The sequence below is a fragment of the Melopsittacus undulatus genome, chromosome 1, assembly GCF_012275295.1.
Source record: "Melopsittacus undulatus isolate bMelUnd1 chromosome 1, bMelUnd1.mat.Z, whole genome shotgun sequence".
NCBI classification, from domain to species: Eukaryota; Metazoa; Chordata; class Aves; order Psittaciformes; family Psittaculidae; genus Melopsittacus; species Melopsittacus undulatus.
In genome coordinates, this window is record NC_047527.1 from 65,594,221 (window position 1) to 65,611,044 (window position 16,824).

The following is a 16,824-nucleotide window of genomic DNA, read 5'->3' on the forward strand; positions in this document are numbered from 1 at the left end:
GCTCCTGCACCGACCTGCCCGCTTGGAGGAAGCCCCGGTATTGGACAGCCCAGGGCAGGCTGCGGGCCGGGCCCCGGGGCGCTACAGGGAGCTGGTCCCCGGTGCCGGGTGCCGGCGCACCGCCTCCCCTGACCCCCCTCGGCGAGGGGGGGGGGGGGGGCTGGCCCACGCAGCCCCCAGGGCATCCCCGGAGCGGCCGGCTCTGCCGCGCTGCCTCGGGGCCCTGAGTACAGCTGCACCCGGTGGGTGGCCAGGTGAGGTGCCCATCTCCTGCGCGCAGGGCTGGCGCTGGCGTCCCAGCCCGCCTCCTCACCCGGGAGGGAAACAAAGGCGGCAGGAGCGGCGGGGAGAGTTGCTGCAAGTTTAGCTCCTCTCGGTCGTGACTCGCAGAGATAAATGGCAGTTCGGAGGTGCGCGCAGTTAATCAACGCTACGGCTGCCTTACAGAGTGTGCAACCCGCAGATCATTAGGTTAAATGGAGGACATTCGTGTCCTTCCAGAATCAATGCAATTATTGTTGGCAACAAGGACAACCATCGGCGTGGCAGCACTAATTTTACTAACCTGTTATTAATTACGGTGTCCCCCACGCCCCAGACGCCGTTTATAACCCGCGGAAGGAAGCGGGTGCTGGCTGCTTCTGGTTTAAAACGGGAAAAGTTGGAAGCGGACTGCCTGGCCGCCTTGGAAAGTGTTAACCGGTGGGGCAGCGTGCGGCCGGCGGAGCTGCTCGTACGCACGTCACTCTGGTGCAGCGCGGGGGTAGCGAGGCGGCGGTGCCGGGGGACCGGCTGCTCCGCACCGCTCCGCACCGGTGCCGCGCACCCGGACATGCCCGCCGCGGCCCCCCGGAGCCCCCGCCACGGCACCCGGCGAGGGCGGGAGGAGAGGAGCTCTGCCATGGCACCGCCAGCGCGACGAGGCTTTAGCTGCAGCCTGGCGTGATCGCAGGTAAACATTTTATTCTTGTTTTGGTAGTGCTGCTTGTGTGTGTGTGTGTCTCTATGGAAGCGGGGGGTGGGTGGGAGCGGTGGGGTTTATGCCCCCCCTCCCTTCTTCAGAGCCTGCTTTAGCAGCTGAAAACGAACTGCTGGAGGGAAGAGAAACTACCTGTGATGAATCACTTGGCTTTGTGCAATCTTTACCTAGGACAGAGGGCAATGTATTTTACCATATGTGTGTTATATCTTGGGAAAGGGGTGTGGATATGATATTCAGCGAGCGCTAAGGTAAGGCATTGAGTCAAACTTTCTGGATTTGAAGGCAAACTTTCCAAGGCACAGAATGTGACCTTGCGAGTAGGAAAGTTTGATCTCCGCAGGGCAGCGTGTTCCAGCTGTCCACTGCCAGAGAGCTCAAAGGCTTGAAGTGCCCGCGGCTCCGCAGTGTTGGGGGTGCCGCAGCTGGAACGGGAAGCCCTGGACGGGCTTTGCTTGACTAGTAAGAGCGCTGTCGCGATGCTGTGCAACGAGCAGGTAAAGGCGTTTGTAGGGTCCTCCGATCCGTGCGGTAGCTGCCCGGGGAGTAGTGATTGCTTCCACTGGGGAAAAGTTTTGTGTGTGTGAGCATGTGTGTGTGAGAGAGGGAGACCATGTGTTGGCTCTAGTTCTTAAGTGCGAAAGTTAATAAACACAAAGAACAGAATGAGCATGTGAGGCCTTTCTGCCTTAATCTAGATAGTTTGCCAAGGGGATTGGAGATTTACAAAATGAGAGCATTTAAAAGGGGTAGCTTTGAACGACTGTTTTTACTCGTGGCTGTAATCTGGGCAAATTAATTAGCAGCGCCTCCTTATGCAACTGTCCGGTTTGTCACCACAGCTCCTCCGGTCACCGCGGGGCTGTGCGGGTCGGCAGCAGGAGTTCGCTGTTCCTCCACTCGGAGTGCGGGAGATGCGATTGCACCTCAGATGAGCTCAGGAAAATAAAAAAACCCACAATCGTATTTACTGTCGATAGGGACTTTGCGGGAGCTACTCGAAAATGTTGCAGGTTGCCTTCGGTTCCATGTCACATCCCAAATGGGCAACATGTAGAGCTTCACAGCGTTTGTCAGGCGGTGTCAAGGTTGCTTTAAATCTGGAAGGTGAAAACAAAGCTAAGCAGACTTCATGAGCTCGCTAAAGTCTGTATAGCCCATAAGCAAATTCTGTCGCTGAAATATTTCCAAGAGTGGCAGTAACTCCTCCAAAAGAGAAGGCGATGGAAACACAGATAGTAAAAGTGTAGCTGCATTAACTTCTTTCAGATCAGGTCCCTGAAGACGTCCGTCAAAGCCTTAGTCCCGAAGAGGCTCTCGGGTTTACCTGCTGTGGCCTGCTCCAGCACCGCAGCATTTCCTCCTAATGCTATGCTTTGTGATAGAACTTGTATGAACGTTGGTCTCAGGTTCTGGGAGAAGAGAAACCTAACACTCGGCAATAGGCTTGGTTGGGCTTTGGCTGTAAAATACCTGCTTGCCAGGGTGTGCAAGCTGGTCCTCCAGGATGGGAACTCACCCTATTGATCGCGGTGGGTTTCCTCTCTAAACTTTGGAGAAAGCAGATTGGTACAGGAAAGGGGCTTTGCCAAGGATCAATTTTTATTGCATAGCAAAGACTTGCATTTTCCAAATGCTTAAGGATATAGCCCACAGCATTAAGCGTCTTTGCATGGATTTGAACAGTGGTACGTTGTTTATGTGTGGGAACCACAAGGGTTGTTTTGAATCATTGTGGGCTTACTGTGTGTTTGTTCCAGCACTAAAAATTCAAGATGAAATATAGTTGTGTGGAATTTCTTATCAACAAGGGGCCATTAGTTGTAGAATGGAAGTGAAACAGGACTTAAATGCAGGAGGAAGATGTAATGTCAGCTTTTAGCGTTTAAAGTTATGAAGTGTTTAAGGTTATTAAGCTTTCCTCTTGTTGTTTTGTTTTGATGGGCTTTCTTTTAATGACTGCTTTCTAGGGAATACAGATTGGAACTGACACAAAGCTGACCGGGGGTAAAGTAATAGAGCAGGCAGGCTGCAAAGAAAAATGACAAATAATTATCATGATTAATACAGGAAAGTTCAGTGCAAAAATGGGCACCGGAGTATTTGCATGGCACAGTGAAAGACAACTGGGATATAAAAATAGACAAGGACTATAAATATTGAATTTCACCTTGTATTTTAAAGTTTAATAGACTCATCTAAATATCAAAACCTGGAGTGTTCTGTGGGCCACTGCGGAGTTGACATCTGCGGTATTATCAAAAGAGGGAAGGAAAAGAAAAGGGGGGCTGGGGGGGGGAACAAACCACACCACCAGGACATGTTCCAAACTGTAGCCTGGAAAACTCGGAGGACTTCTCCAGGCACTGCTCTAGCACTCCCAGCTAATTATAGTGCTTTACACCGAGCTGCTCTTGAGATAAGAGCAACTGTTCTCTCCCCTAGCACCGGTGAGTTATACTCCAGGGCTTAAATATCCCCTCCACTGCCTCTTACTTCCCCCCCCCCCCCCCCCTCAGCGCACCCCGTGGGGGAGGCAGAGCAAGCAGCACCAGCGGCTTCGTGCAGACCTTTGTGCAAACACTGGGTGCCTTTCCTTCCCAAACAATACCACAGCCCCTCAGCACCTCGCAGAGGAGGAAGCCTGTCTCAGAGAGTAACTAAAAGTATCGTTGTATCGTGGCAGCATCGGGAGAGCAGGAGGAATAAAGGAGCGCTTCTGTCAAAGAAACCCAGTGGCTAAGTTAGTAATATTCCCAGGGAAAAAAAAAAAAAAAAAAAAAAAAGATACTAGCATTTCAGGTGAGGAAAGAAAAAAGCACTTTCTTCCCCTGAAAAAAAAAAAAAATCAATGCAGAATTCCAAACCGATTATTTATGTCACTTGATTCCCTTTTTCTATACGTTTCTCCCGGCTACAGATAGTGAGCTGTCAGGATAATTTGCATGTAGTGTATCTGATATCTTTTATTTGCAAACACTCTAAAGCACCATAAAACGCTGCTCGCTGTAGTCTAACTCAATCGGAGAACTAGTATTTTCATCTGTAAATTAAAGCAATTACGCAGCAGATATTATATTATGTGTACTGTGGTCTCCAGATAGTCATCAATCACCCTCAATCGAGCTGTCAGTGTGGGCAGATTCGTTTCTGGGAGGCAGTCTTCCAGCTGGGGAGAAGAAGAGAACATCATCATTAATTAGAGTGTGACCCTGGGGCTATTCACATGTCTGAACCCAGGAATCTCTCTGAGCAAGTCTGCACACCACGGAGCAGCATTCAACTGCACCAGCAGCCCGGCTTCAGCCTCGGAGCTGACTCCGGAGCTTCCTCCACCCGCCCGACTCCTGACTAGTCTCCCTGGCCCGGAGGTAGCTGGCCGTCGGGGGGAGATTCTGGGGCCGCCGGATGGCGGAGGTGACCGAAGGGCCCCAGTGTCTTCCTCCGACGGCCGCTACAAGGAGCCTGCCCCACTCCGGGTGGGATGCTGCCTGCCTGCGGAAGGGGCTTCCTCAACCCCCAAAGTATAGGAAGGCTGCTGGCAGCGGCGGTGTGTGTTGTTAAGGAGAAGGGGGTGATGGAGGTGAGACCCCTTTTCAGCCCTTCTTTCTCTGAGGGAATCCCGGGGAAGTACCGACCCACCAAGAAGGAGGTGGATGCTCTTGGGTGAGAGACAAAACTTGGCACCTTTGAGGTGTACTCCCTTCTCCCTCCACTCTCCCTCTCCTCAGTCCAGCTGTGCACACCTCTGAGCCAAGGCAGAGAGCTAGGGCCCTCGCCCACCAAAGGCTGTCCTTTCCAGCAGAGCTTTGCGATGGGATCAAAGAAGTTCTAACGTGAAAATTCACGTCCTTTCAATCATTCCCCGGAATACGCTTGTAGGGTTTCCTACCTGTAATCACACGTCGGGAATAAAAGCCGAAAAGCAAAGCAAGGATTGCCATGTCATGTGCTTTATTGTCAGCGGTAGCGCTAATTTTAACTGTTGATTAAATCTTAAATGAAGACTCAGTCGTGTGTCCCTTCATATGTCTTGTTTGTAATTGAGACTAATTATTACTGTGGGGTGGGAAGAAGCAGCTGCTCATTAATTAATTTCTAATTAAAAGTGCTTACCAGCCCTTCAGTGACTAAGGAGGGTGGGGGAAATCTTAGCTAATACAACATTGATCCTTCAGATTAAACCCAGTCCTTCCCTTCCCCGCAGAAATCCATGGAGATGCTGAAGGCAGCCTGTTCCGGAGAGCTTTCCAAACTTTCGCTTCTGTTAGGGAAGGTTTCGCTCCTGTTAAGCGGGATGCCGAGGCTCTCTTTTCCATGCCAGGGGAAAGGGTCCCGAAAATGAATGTTAAACTTCCAGGCAGGTTAATGTGAATAGGCTTTGCGTGACGTCAGAGGATCGGCTCTTTTAAAACAACGTGCTTCTGAACTGATGTATTTTTTATCGCTTTTTTCTCCCCCCCCTTCCCCCTTTTATTTTTCTGTGGGTGCAGACTATGTATTTCTGCCGTCATGTTTACCAGTCTTGCAGCCCACAAGTAACAATAATTTTTGTTTCATAGGTGTAGAGGGGAATGTGCTAAAATCACTGTGCATCTTTTTTCTTGTGTTTCCCCTTCGGTTAAAAAAAAAAAAAAGGAAAGAAAGTTTAACATTTCATGTAAATAAATTAAATGTGGTTTTCTGCTTCGTCCTATAAGCATCTAGGGACCTGTGGTTACCAATCAATTGGTACAACAGAGCAGAGCCAGGCTGCAATAGCGTGCAGATCAGACGTCTCGCCTTGTTTCTAGATAACCGGGAGCCTCTGTACCATGTCATATCCTCAGTTTGGCTATCCTTACTCCTCTGCACCCCAGGTAAGAATGTTTTGCCTGCCAGTGGGAACTGATTGAATCTCAGCCCTTGCTGATGACTTCCGCCGGGGCTGAGGGCGCAGCGGTTCTCCCCAGGGTTGCTGGAGCGGTACCCTGGCCGGGAAGGAACACGCGTGATTTCGGGTGTTAAGGGGTGATAATGACGAGGGGGGAGGGTTATAAAGGTGGGAATAGTGAGCAGAGAAGCTACAGATATCCTCCTCCCCCTGGACCCCAGCGCTTTTTTTCTCTTTCCCGATTAAATACACAGTTTACCAGTTAAACACACAAGTGCTGAGGTCCGGACCGTGGGAGCATAATAGAATATTCTAAACCAGCAGGTTAATAACAGATGCGTGCGTAGCTGCTACAAATTCGCAGTCAAAATAAATATGCATGAGTTATTTGGGGGGTGGGGGAAGGTTAAAAAACGCAGATGGGAAGCGTGCTGTAAGGGGGGAAAGCTGGTGTAAATCCAGCCTTGAGAGAGCGCACCAGAAAAGTTAGGTGTTTTTTCAATGCAAAGGGCTGGAGCGACGTGGTACAGAGGATTAAACGCCCAGAGCCATGGTGAGGGTGGTGGTGGTTGTTGTTGGGGGTAGACTGGTAAAATACTTGCACCTCTGCAACCTCCAGTTTATGCTGATTGAAGTAAAACGCGGAGGGGGGGGGAGGCAGGGGGGGTTACACCCCAAAGCTGCGACCCGATAAGAAATAACAAATATAATCCCGAACTCGGTTATTTTGGGCAGTCGTTCCCCGTCGTCGCCCCTTTCCCCAACTCCCCGCCCTCGCCCAGCGCAGCTCTCTTTCCCTCCAGTTCCTGATGAGCACCAACTCCCTGACGACGTGCTGCGAGTCCAGCGGCCGGACGCTGGCCGAAAGCGGGGCGGGGGCCCCGGCCCAGGCTCCGGTGTACTGCCCGGTTTACGAGAGCCGCCTGCTCGCCACCGCCCGGCACGAACTCAGCTCTGCCGCCGCCTTGGGGGTCTACGGTGGCCCCTACGCCGGGCCCCAGGGATATGGAAACTACGTGACCTACGGCACCGAGGCTCCCGCCTTCTACTCCTTGGTAAGCCGCCCCAGCGGCACCGCCGACAGACCGTCCTCCGCACCGGATCCGCGCTTCCCCGGGAGCGGTGGCCGGTACCCCTCGGCGGTGGGGGCAGCCCCAAGCGCTTCTTCTCCTCCTCTTCCTCCCCCTTCCCCGCGACATCCCGCTCCCACCGACCGGCACTGCCAACCCCGCCGTCATTAATTATTCAAGCCCGGCGCAGATCTCACGGTATCGCAATTAAAAGTCGCGCCTGACGCGGGCGGTGGCGGCCGAGTGCGGAGGCACCGCCCGGGAGGGTAGTTTAGGGGGTGGGGGTGGTCTCAGACCCCGGCTCGTCAAAAATGATGCACTCATCCCGGCCAGCCTTAGGGGGTTTCCTCCCCCCTTTTTTCTCCTAGCACCTTAGCAGCGCGAGTTAATGTCTCTATTGATCTCGCTGCCCACCGCGGCCAGAGGGCCTTAGGAAAGGTCCTTCCCCCGCTTCCTCCCCTTCCCCTACATCCTCCCCGTGACTCGGGGGGGCCCGGTCGGTCACCGCGTTGGGGGCTGAGGGCGGCGGCGCGGTGTCTCTTACAGAACAGTTTGGAGGCGAAGGACGGGAGCGGGTCTGCGCATGCGGGCATCGCCCCGGCGGCTGCCTACTACCCCTACGATCACACCCTCAGCCAGTACCAGTACGACAGGTAAGCAGCCCATCCTCCCTCCGCCGCCCCCCGCCCGCCTGCCCACTCCCCGTCCCCGCCCGCGCCGCTGTGGACCTGCCTCCCCGCCGCCCGGCATCCCCCTCCCGGCCCTGCGGTGCCGCCTCCGAAGAGCCCCTTTCCCGCAGGGACGCATGCGGGGTCACCGGTCCATCTCCACGGCTGTGGCCTTAGTAATTATCTTTCTCCTGCACGGAGGCAGGCTTAGGCGTCTGGGCATCCCCAGTGCGCGAGTTAGTTTTGAACCAGCACAAACCCACTTACGCGCCGTTCCAGCCTCGGAGGCCCATTGGGTGCTGATGACCTTTCCCGGAGGATGTGCATTAAATATTCAGTCGCAGCCCAGTGTCATCTGCGTTAGGTTCCTACAATTTCAGGAACAAAAGGGTAGGAGAGATTACCAATAAAAGGAGTAGGGGGAAATATATTTCTATTAACATTTACACCCTGGGGTCACCCAGATATATTCTGCTTGGGAAGGACTGATCAAACTGCAGGAAAGTGAGATTTCTGTGTATTTGTAAGCTGCTAGGATTTCCCTGCTGCCTCAAACGTTGTCATTGACTTCACCACCAATAAAGGCAAGGTGCTTTACCCCCTCCTGCCACCACCACCACCGCCATGGCACAGTGGGGATTTGCATGGTCCTGTGCTGCTGTTAGCTGAGCCCTTCCTCGGCCTGAGTTCTCGAGGCAAGTCGCCTTCTTAAAGCTGAGCTGCCCTCGCCCATTTCCTCCCTTTCTGGTCCATCCACCTCAGGAATTCCTTAGGCAAGCAGACAGTGCTGGGGCCCTAGGACCCTGCGTCGAGCATGGCCAGAGGGAAAGTGGGGGATGAGGGTGCCGTGTCATGTTGCGGGTTTGCACACTGTGTCTGCAGGTACGGCACGATGGATGGCGGGACACGGCGGAAGAACGCCACCCGGGAGACAACCAGCACGCTGAAGGCCTGGCTGCAGGAGCACCGCAAGAACCCCTACCCCACCAAGGGCGAGAAGATCATGCTGGCCATCATCACCAAGATGACCCTCACCCAGGTCTCCACCTGGTTCGCCAACGCCCGCCGGCGGCTCAAGAAGGAGAACAAGATGACTTGGCCCCCGCGGAACAAGTGTTCAGACGAGAAGCGGCCCTACGAGGAAGAGGAGGAGGAGGAGGAAGAGGGCTCTCAGGAAGAGGCGATGAAGAGCGGGAAAGCCGAGGGTATCCTGCCCAAACCAGGCACTTAAGGCCTCGGCCGCCCGCTCGCCCCCGGGGCGGGCCTGGCCCCGCTGCTGGGGGCGGCCGCGGGCAGCGCGGCGCCGGCAGTGACCGTGTGTCTTGTTTTTGCTGTCCCTTCCCCTGCCCCCACCCCGCAGAGCCCACGGGCAAGGAGGAGAAGGAGCTGGAGCTCAGCGACCTGGAGGACCTGGACGCCGCCGAGTCGGAGAGCTCTGAGTGCGAGCTGCGGCGGCCCTTTCCGCACCCGCTCCCGCACCCGCTCCCTGGCAGCAGCCACCCGCCGCGGGCCGCCGAGCCCCCCGCCAAGATGCCGCAGCCGCCGGCCGCCGCCGGGGAGGAAGAGGAAGAAGAAGAGGCGGCAGCGGGGCGGGCGCGGAGCTGCCTGAAGCCGGCGGCGGAGGAGTGTGGCCCCGACCCACTCGGCGCTAGGCAGCGCGGCTGCGAGTCCAAAATGTGCTTCCAGCAGGGGCAACAGCTGCTGGAGGCGAAGCCCAGGATTTGGTCCCTGGCGCACACCGCCACTTCCCTCAACCAGGCCGAGTACCCCTCCTGCATGCTGAAGCGGCCCGGGGGCTCGGCCACCGCCGCCGCCGTCTCCGCCCCGGTCAGTGTCATCGATAGGCATCAGGATTCGCCGGTCACCAACCTCAGGAACTGGGTGGACGGGGTGTTTCACGACCCTCTGTTCAGGCACAGTACTTTGAACCAAGCCCTGAGCAACACGACAGTATCCTGGGCCACCACCAAAGGAGCCATCCTGGAAACAGGCGCCTTGGGACGCGCGGTGGGGAACGGCGCCAATGGGCTCAAGGGGCAGCTCTCAAACCTGGCCCACCATGACTCAAACAAAGAGTTTCTGGCCTTTCCCAAATCAGGAAGCAAAATGTTTTGTTCCTAACAAGGCCGCCGAGGGCCGGAGGACTTTGGAGCGCTTGAAGAGTCAGCTACACTGAAATGAGACTTGCGAGAGTTTAAATTTAAATATAAAACTTGTTTTCTTCTTTATTTTTTTTTAAACCGAGGATTTAAAGTTCAGTTTGCTCAGTTCAACGGACAGACTTTGGTCATTGCTGTTCTGAAGAATTTCTCCTGGCTGCGACTTTAAGGGATCAATGTCGTGAAAGTTATTTAATTCCATGTCCAAAAAGCACGTGCTATAGCGTAGACCTACTTTTAAAAGTTTACATCCGAAAGTTTACAAACGGGAAATTTTAATTCAGATTTAATTTAAGGCATGCCGACATTAGTTATAAAGACTTTCCGAGAGTTTTTCCTCCTTATTTCCTTGTTAGCATATAATTCACAAACAGCACTTCTACTAAGTTTACACCTACTGCACAAATTTATCTTGAGAAAAGGAAAAAAAATATGTTAAAAGGTATGTTCACTCCAATAAATTGTCTGTTTCAGAGGTAACACAAGTGGTGGCGTTTTGCATTGGGCAACAAAACATCTTTTAGGGATCAAAATTCCCCTTCGGAGCCGGACCCGGTAATTCCAAGGACTGTCAACAGGCTGCAGGGAGAGGAGACTCAGCGTTGCACTGTCGCTGTAGCAAGGATCCGCGGGAGGCATGCTTGGATGCTCCGCGCTTTACCGCGCAGTGCTGAGCCCAGGCAGCCACCCGGGCCGGTGGGGTGAGCGGGAGAGGCGGGGGGAGCAATTGCTTCACATGGAAAATTTGCTCTTTTAAAGAACCGTTTTAGCTTCCCGGCTCCTCCGCCCGTATGGAGAGTCGCTGATCCGCCATGAATATTTCAACACTTCAGGACAGATGCTTTACCGTTTTGACATTAAATAGAGTGCAGCCAACAACGAGGGGGGCGGGGGACAGCGCTCTCAACGTGTGATTCAGGAGCATTCGCAGCCCATCCACCACACAGCTACCGGGTGTATAAATTACATCCCTTCTTTCCCTGGAAACAGGAACAAACTTTGCTGATCCTTGGACCGGGAAAGAGGGAAAACTGCTGGAAAACAAACTGCGGGGCACTAGCAGACCCCGGGTTAACTAGGCCGCTCTAACCCTCACAGAGCTGCTGTGCCTGGCGCAAAGGGGGAAAACAGGAGCTCCAGTGACCGAGCTGACACTGGGCAAGCAGAAGAGACTTTCTTAACCCCAAGCCTCCTCGCTAAACCCACTCTTGTGGCTCCCCCCGCCCCCATAAATAAATAAGAATCCAATGCGGAATATATATATATATATATATATATGCAAAAATAAACGTAACAGAGACAGCACCCAGCCAAAATATAACCCACTCCAGCTTGCAAAGTTTGTAGCAAGACCTGTTAGTGCAAGGACTGAATAAAGGAATCCGGGTGCGGAGATCAGATCAAGCCCTTCCCCTCTCTGGGAGCAGCAGTAATTGGATTGTATCCAGTCATATTCCCTGTCATTGTATTGACTTTCGCTCTCTTGGATGATATTATCGAGATCACTGAACCCCTCTGCTGATCTGGCTGTCAAAAGGCTCAGACAAGAGCCCCCGGCCTGGAAAACGTGCATCAGCCGAGATAATTTGAAGTGAAATTTTCATTTTGACAGTAAACCCCTCAATTTCTAAAGGCTCTGCACCCGGAGAGCTCGGTGGCAGGGGGAGGCTTTACAGAAAGCCCATGTCTTAAACTGAAAAGGGCAAAAGAACTCGAATTAGTTGTAATAGATAAAAGGGCAAAAATAAAGAGTCAAGGGTACTTGACAGTAATAGCGAAAGTGGAGTCTCCGGGGAGCTGCGATCTCAGCTAAAGGCTGGGCCGGCAGGAATTTTAATGCAGCCGGGGCGGCCGGCGAGCTTCGCCTCTGAAACCCTTTAGACAAAGCAAATTATTTTCTCAGCCAAACTGAGGAGGTGGAGATGAAGGAGGAGAGGAAAAGGGAAGGGAGGAAAGGCGAGTGTTCAGCCTGCCCTCATTGGCGGAGGCAGGCGGGATCGGGGGGAAAATCCCGCCGCCTTCTGCGATGGTGGTTTTAAGGCCGGGAGGTTTGCGTGTGCAAGCCTCTCTGTGTGTACAAGGGCCCGGCGGGGACATCAGGTCTCCTTCTCGCTGGACTTCGGCTTCCATGGTATAGAGGCTATGGGGGTGGGAGAGGCTTCGTCCTCGCTGCCCCCGGTGCAACAGCCGAGTGTGTGTGAGTGTGCAAGGAGAGGGCTTTAGACGTGTCCCGTGCTCCGCGGAGAGCCGCGTCCCCCCCCGCCGTCACAACCCGTCATTGCGACGCGATGCGGTCAGCTCGTCATTTGGGAGGCAGCCCCCGCCCCTCTCCCCAGGGATTAAATGAAGGTGGTAACACTGAGGGCAAAACACAGCCGCACTGAAATACCAGCTGCCAAAGGGACAGCGGGTTAAACATCTACCCTTTCATTTCCCCGTCACCGTCGTTATAAAGCAAGTTTGAGCAAGTCGATGCCCGTTATACCACCGGAGCCGATCGATTCCCCCCGGGCTGAGGCCGCCGCCGCACAGCACCGGGTCGGCGGCGGGTATGCGCCCGCGGCAACGCATCTCCGCTCCTGGGCTGGGACTCTGCTCTTCAGGGGGAAGGGAAAATGGTTCTTGCTTTGGTACAGGAACCTTATATCTGGATCAGCCGTCAGATGCAGTGGCCTTTCAAAAGGTTGCTTTTTTGTTTTTCCTTTTTTTTCTTTTTTTTTTAAAGTGTGAACAAAAGAGTGTGAGAAATTAATTTTGCCGTTTGAGTCAATAGCACAAGTCAAAGATCAGCTTCAGCTGCTTTAGAGGAGGCTACAGGGCTGAAAGGGAAAGCCGGGCAGCTCCTATGGCTGTGCAAAGCAGAAATATAAAGGCAGACTGAGAAAGAAGGGGGGGGGGGGAGCGGGAGGTGGAAATCATAGAGAAACGGCTTGAAACTGAGAGACTCTAAATCATTCAGCCATGGCAAATTCAAACACACAAAGGAGGGGATGCTAAATTAACAGTGCTTTTTACATAGAGCCCAAATAAAACTGTAATCAGCGACGCGTTACTTTTCATTAAGCGAGTTTGACAGGAGCATATTCAGCCTCGACAAGGGAACAGGAGCGAAGAAATATACGGCTCTCCCAGCTCGAGTCATAAGATAATTCCTTAAGCTCCATTAACAACTCTTAGCCGCAGGAAATGGGCTCCCTGAAAACATCTCCAAATCTAAAAGCTTTATCGACCTCTCAAACCTCTGCTGATGGTTCTATTTTTTTAAAAAAACTTAGAGGCGAGACGTCCAGCAAGGTAATAGACTTTGACACAACACCTTCTTAACTAGAGAGAGAGGGGCAGGCAAAACGAGACCTTAAATGATATTTAAAAGGCAGCCAATTAAGATTTAAAATGATTGTCTCCTGAGATTATGCATGCGATTTATGTCATCTACTTTTTTTTCCCAGGCATGCATGCAAAATTGCAATGGGACATACTGCCTGTTCCTTAAATAATAATAATAATAATAATATAAGAAAAAACACTAACAATTAACAATCTGTAAGTATCTCACATAACTGTAAGTGCTATACTAGGAAACGGTTGATGTTTGGGTAACCTGATTTTAAACCACCTTGCAACAGTCAGCTTATTTATAAGTGCCTAATTAAAAGAGATAGGTGAAATGATACACATGTTTTCTATTTATGTTTAGGAGCACATTTCTTTTTATCTTGAGTGCATGTTTGACTGTTGAAGTTGTATAATGGGTTCATAGTCACAGGACCCAGTGTAGTGGCTTCTTCTCATCAACCACATGAAGAGAGGTGTCCAGGAAGACTTTGTATGGGCAATACTGTGACCATTACATATTTTGAAGGTGTAATGGCTCAGAAGGAGACTCTGACTTAATGCAGTCTTTTTGATATGTGCTTGCCTTTTCCATTTAAATCTGACCTTCAAATAATATGAATGCTTGGGTGTGTGAAAATGGACCCAGTTAAATGCCGGGAAAAGAGTTAATGCTCGCATTTTACCATTTCATGCAGAAATCCTAGAAAATGCAAGAAAATATCATAACTTGCTGATTTTGTGAGGGTTTGGAAGCTGTTTCAACGACTGTGATTTGTCAATGAATGGGGAGGAAAAGGATCATTTAAACTCTATTGTGTTTTGGCCAGTGTTTAGGCACCCCCTTAGATGAAGTTAGTACTGTCTATAAAGTGATGAGTCCAAGCCCCACATCTCTTCAGCTTTGTGCATGTAAATTTGTACATAAAAAAGTGAAGAATTTATGGATGTTAATGGTCAAATAATATTTTTTGTATTTGTCCTATAAAACCCCCTGTAGTAATTGTGCTTACTCTTAAAGAGAAAGCTGTTTTTAATGGAACTGCTAATGGCAAGAACACAGACCCTGAGAGGGTGACATTGGCATGTTTTAACTCACATTTACTGACAAAGAGGCTGTGAGGTGCTCAGGACTTGGAAGGGTTCTCTTCATATTCCTTGTGAAATAGCATCACTGCAGAAAATAATTCCAGATTCGTAGGCCTGCCAAAAAGCAGCTTTAATATACACACCAACTACATAGGTTTGGGGGCAGTTTAACACACAAGCCATCACTCTCTAATACTGTATGACTATATAGTAAAACATTCATTTGGCTGGGAACTTGAAGATACATTTAATATAACCTGAAGAACTGAGGGAAGAGGAAATGCTTGGGAGCAATTCAAAAGCAAAAGATGGTAAGTGCTTCCCTGTGTCCTCCTGCCCCATTGCAAAATGGATCTGAGTTCAAGGAGGAAAGAAGGAAGACTCCACACAATCTAGATAGAGCGCATGTATGCAAGCTTCACTGGTATCCTGCTTTCCACAGTGGGGAACATGGACCGGGCATGAGAACTGCAACTGACCTACTTACAAGGCTCAAGAGCTACTTTTTGTCCATCCCAGTTTAAGGAGAGCATGAAAATGAAGAATGTAACTTGAAGGAAGCTGTTCACTTAATGCTCTTTTATTTCCCTGACACAAATGCATGAAAAAATTATTTTTTTCTCACTGAGGTAGCTAGACAAAATGAGGGCATAAAAATCTTTTTCTTTTCAGTTTAACCTCTATTTGCTTTCTCCAAATCAGCATGTCATTACTTAAATTCTGAAATGGATGGATTTCAGTTGCAGTTGGTATTTTGTCAGTGGTTTCCATGGGATCATAATCAGGCCATTTTTCAAAGAATACCTCAGAAATCCCTTCTGAAATACTGCCAAGGATGATGGTGGTGATGAGATGTAACTGAGGAAACACCTCTCTCCAACATTATTTCTCTGATTTATGATTCTTATGAAATGTCAAAATCAAACAATTAAAACCAAAGTACTTGAGATCTCATTAAATACTTTGCCCCATGTATTATATTGTAAAGAAGGATTAAAACACTTCCTAGAAAATGAACAAACCTGAATAACCAACAACTTATCTATGTCCTTATGCTAAGAAATGTGCTACGTCAGAAGTTGATGCATCTTCTAAAGCTTTGTCCTCTATCATGGTATTTATTGATACTGGGCTTGTAATTATCTGACAAGTTGTTCAGAGCAAGTTTTGTTGTCCTCGGTCTGAAGGTTCTCAGTCAACTAACAGGTTCACTGTATTAGTGTTTTTGCCAGGGAGAAAATTATTGGAAAAGTAGGATAGTGCCCTGGGAATGATCTAAAGGGGGACATTTTCAGGATAGGAGAAGTGGCCATAAAATGGGTGAAGAGAGGAGTGCTTGGGAATCCTTTGTGAGCATGATTTCTTCCTCCTGCTAATGGGAAAAATGACCAGCCAGACCCTTACAGAAGCTATGTAAGACACAGCATAATGTTTTGGTTCTGGCCTGGTTATGTTACGAGCAAGAGTGCTGTATGTGACAGTGATGTCAAATAAGTCAGCCCTGATGATGTCAGTTGTTGGTAGCCATACTGATAGAAAGTTTTGTGGTTGGGGCTTCATGCCATGCTCTTTTTCTGAACACACAATCTATCATTTTCTCACTGACCTGGTGACACAAATGCCTGATGGCATATTAAGGAGAGGAGGTAGAAGCTGGGAACTGTTGCTGTCACTGCAAGTAAAGGTGATGGATAATTTTTAGAACAATATCATATCTGTGATCAAGTAGAGATAACATTGGGGTTTTGAGTCTTACTTGCCACAAAGTCTGGTGTACACAGTATAATTCTCTGGCTACAGCCTTCACAGAGAGACAAGTGACAACCTGCTCACTTAAAGGAGCAATCTCAAATCTTACAGGTAAAACAGATCTGAAACCAGCCTGGACAGTTTTGTAGTTGGTTTACTACAGGTTTGGCCCTCATTAGCTGAAATAAACAATAAAAAGCTGAAATAAACAATAAATCTATGTTGATTTCATCAGAGAAGTAAGGTAGAAAAGTTCCACCATGACATGACACTCACTAGAGGAAAAGGAGCAGGGGACAGAATGTTTTTGTAATAGGAATTGAAGCATTTTATTATGTCTATGCATCAACCTAGTAGAGATTTCCGCCTTTATTTACACCAGATTTAGTCAGCTATAACTCAGATTAACTTTGTTAGAGTTTCTCCATATTTATAATACCATATTGGACAGCAGGAAAGATACTTGTGCGTGAAGCTGACTTGGGTAAACCCCCTGCTGACACAGTTCCTGCATGTAAACCTGGGGGTAAGAAGACTCACAATGTGATGGAATGCTATGTAGCTGGTTTAGATTAAGGATTTTAGGCATATAAATGGAATGCTTTACTGAAGCAGGCCAATTCAAGTTATGTTTCTTCTGTATTGAATTGAAGCAAATGGAATTGACAAATGTGGAGGCCAAAAGTCAGATTCCCAAACTTATTACCAGGTTTACTTCAAATATTTATGCTAAGCCTCTCTTTTCTGACACAGGAGAGGGAAACATCAGAGTTCCTTCTTCATGTTCATCCACCTGGATGAAGACAAAGCCTCTGTTGGGTGACAGACCTGTGAGGGAAAGAAGGAAATTTGCTCTTATCCCATCTGCTGCCACACCACCTAGTCAGTACAAAGTCTTCAGATG

The 16,824-nt window shown here is 50.1% G+C and overlaps 1 protein-coding gene across 6 annotated transcripts; it reads left to right on the forward strand.

Annotated features, from left to right (window-relative positions):
• Positions 1–330: 330 nt before the first annotated feature.
• Positions 331–10,229, forward strand: IRX4 (iroquois homeobox 4). Of its 6 annotated transcripts, none has more exons than XM_034065557.1 (6): positions 331–952; positions 5,680–5,838; positions 6,656–6,907; positions 7,469–7,575; positions 8,473–8,795; positions 8,951–10,229. In XM_034065557.1, exons 2-6 carry the CDS (start codon positions 5,794–5,796, stop codon positions 9,709–9,711), a joined length of 1,488 nt encoding a protein of 495 aa, XP_033921448.1. In that variant the 5' UTR covers positions 331–952; positions 5,680–5,793; the 3' UTR covers positions 9,712–10,229. The 6 variants fall into 6 exon arrangements, with proteins under 6 accessions (XP_033921448.1, XP_033921466.1, XP_005153468.2 ...); XM_034065575.1 differs by having other exon boundaries at positions 5,773–5,838; XM_005153411.3 differs by lacking the exon at positions 331–952 and adding an exon at positions 1,104–1,230.
• Positions 10,230–16,824: the final 6,595 nt, after the last annotated feature.

What these genes read in the sequence shown, in the direction of transcription:
- IRX4 (XM_034065557.1), top strand. Translation starts at nt 5,794, where the DNA reads ATGTCATATCCTCAGTTTGGCTATCCTTACTCCTCTGCACCCCAG. An exon ending in CTCCCGCCTTCTACTCCTTG is followed by an intron (nt 6,908 to 7,468) that starts GTAAGCCGCCCC and finishes TGTCTCTTACAG; the next exon opens with AACAGTTTGGAGGCGAAGGA. An exon ending in AGCCAGTACCAGTACGACAG is followed by an intron (nt 7,576 to 8,472) that starts GTAAGCAGCCCA and finishes CTGTGTCTGCAG; the next exon opens with GTACGGCACGATGGATGGCG.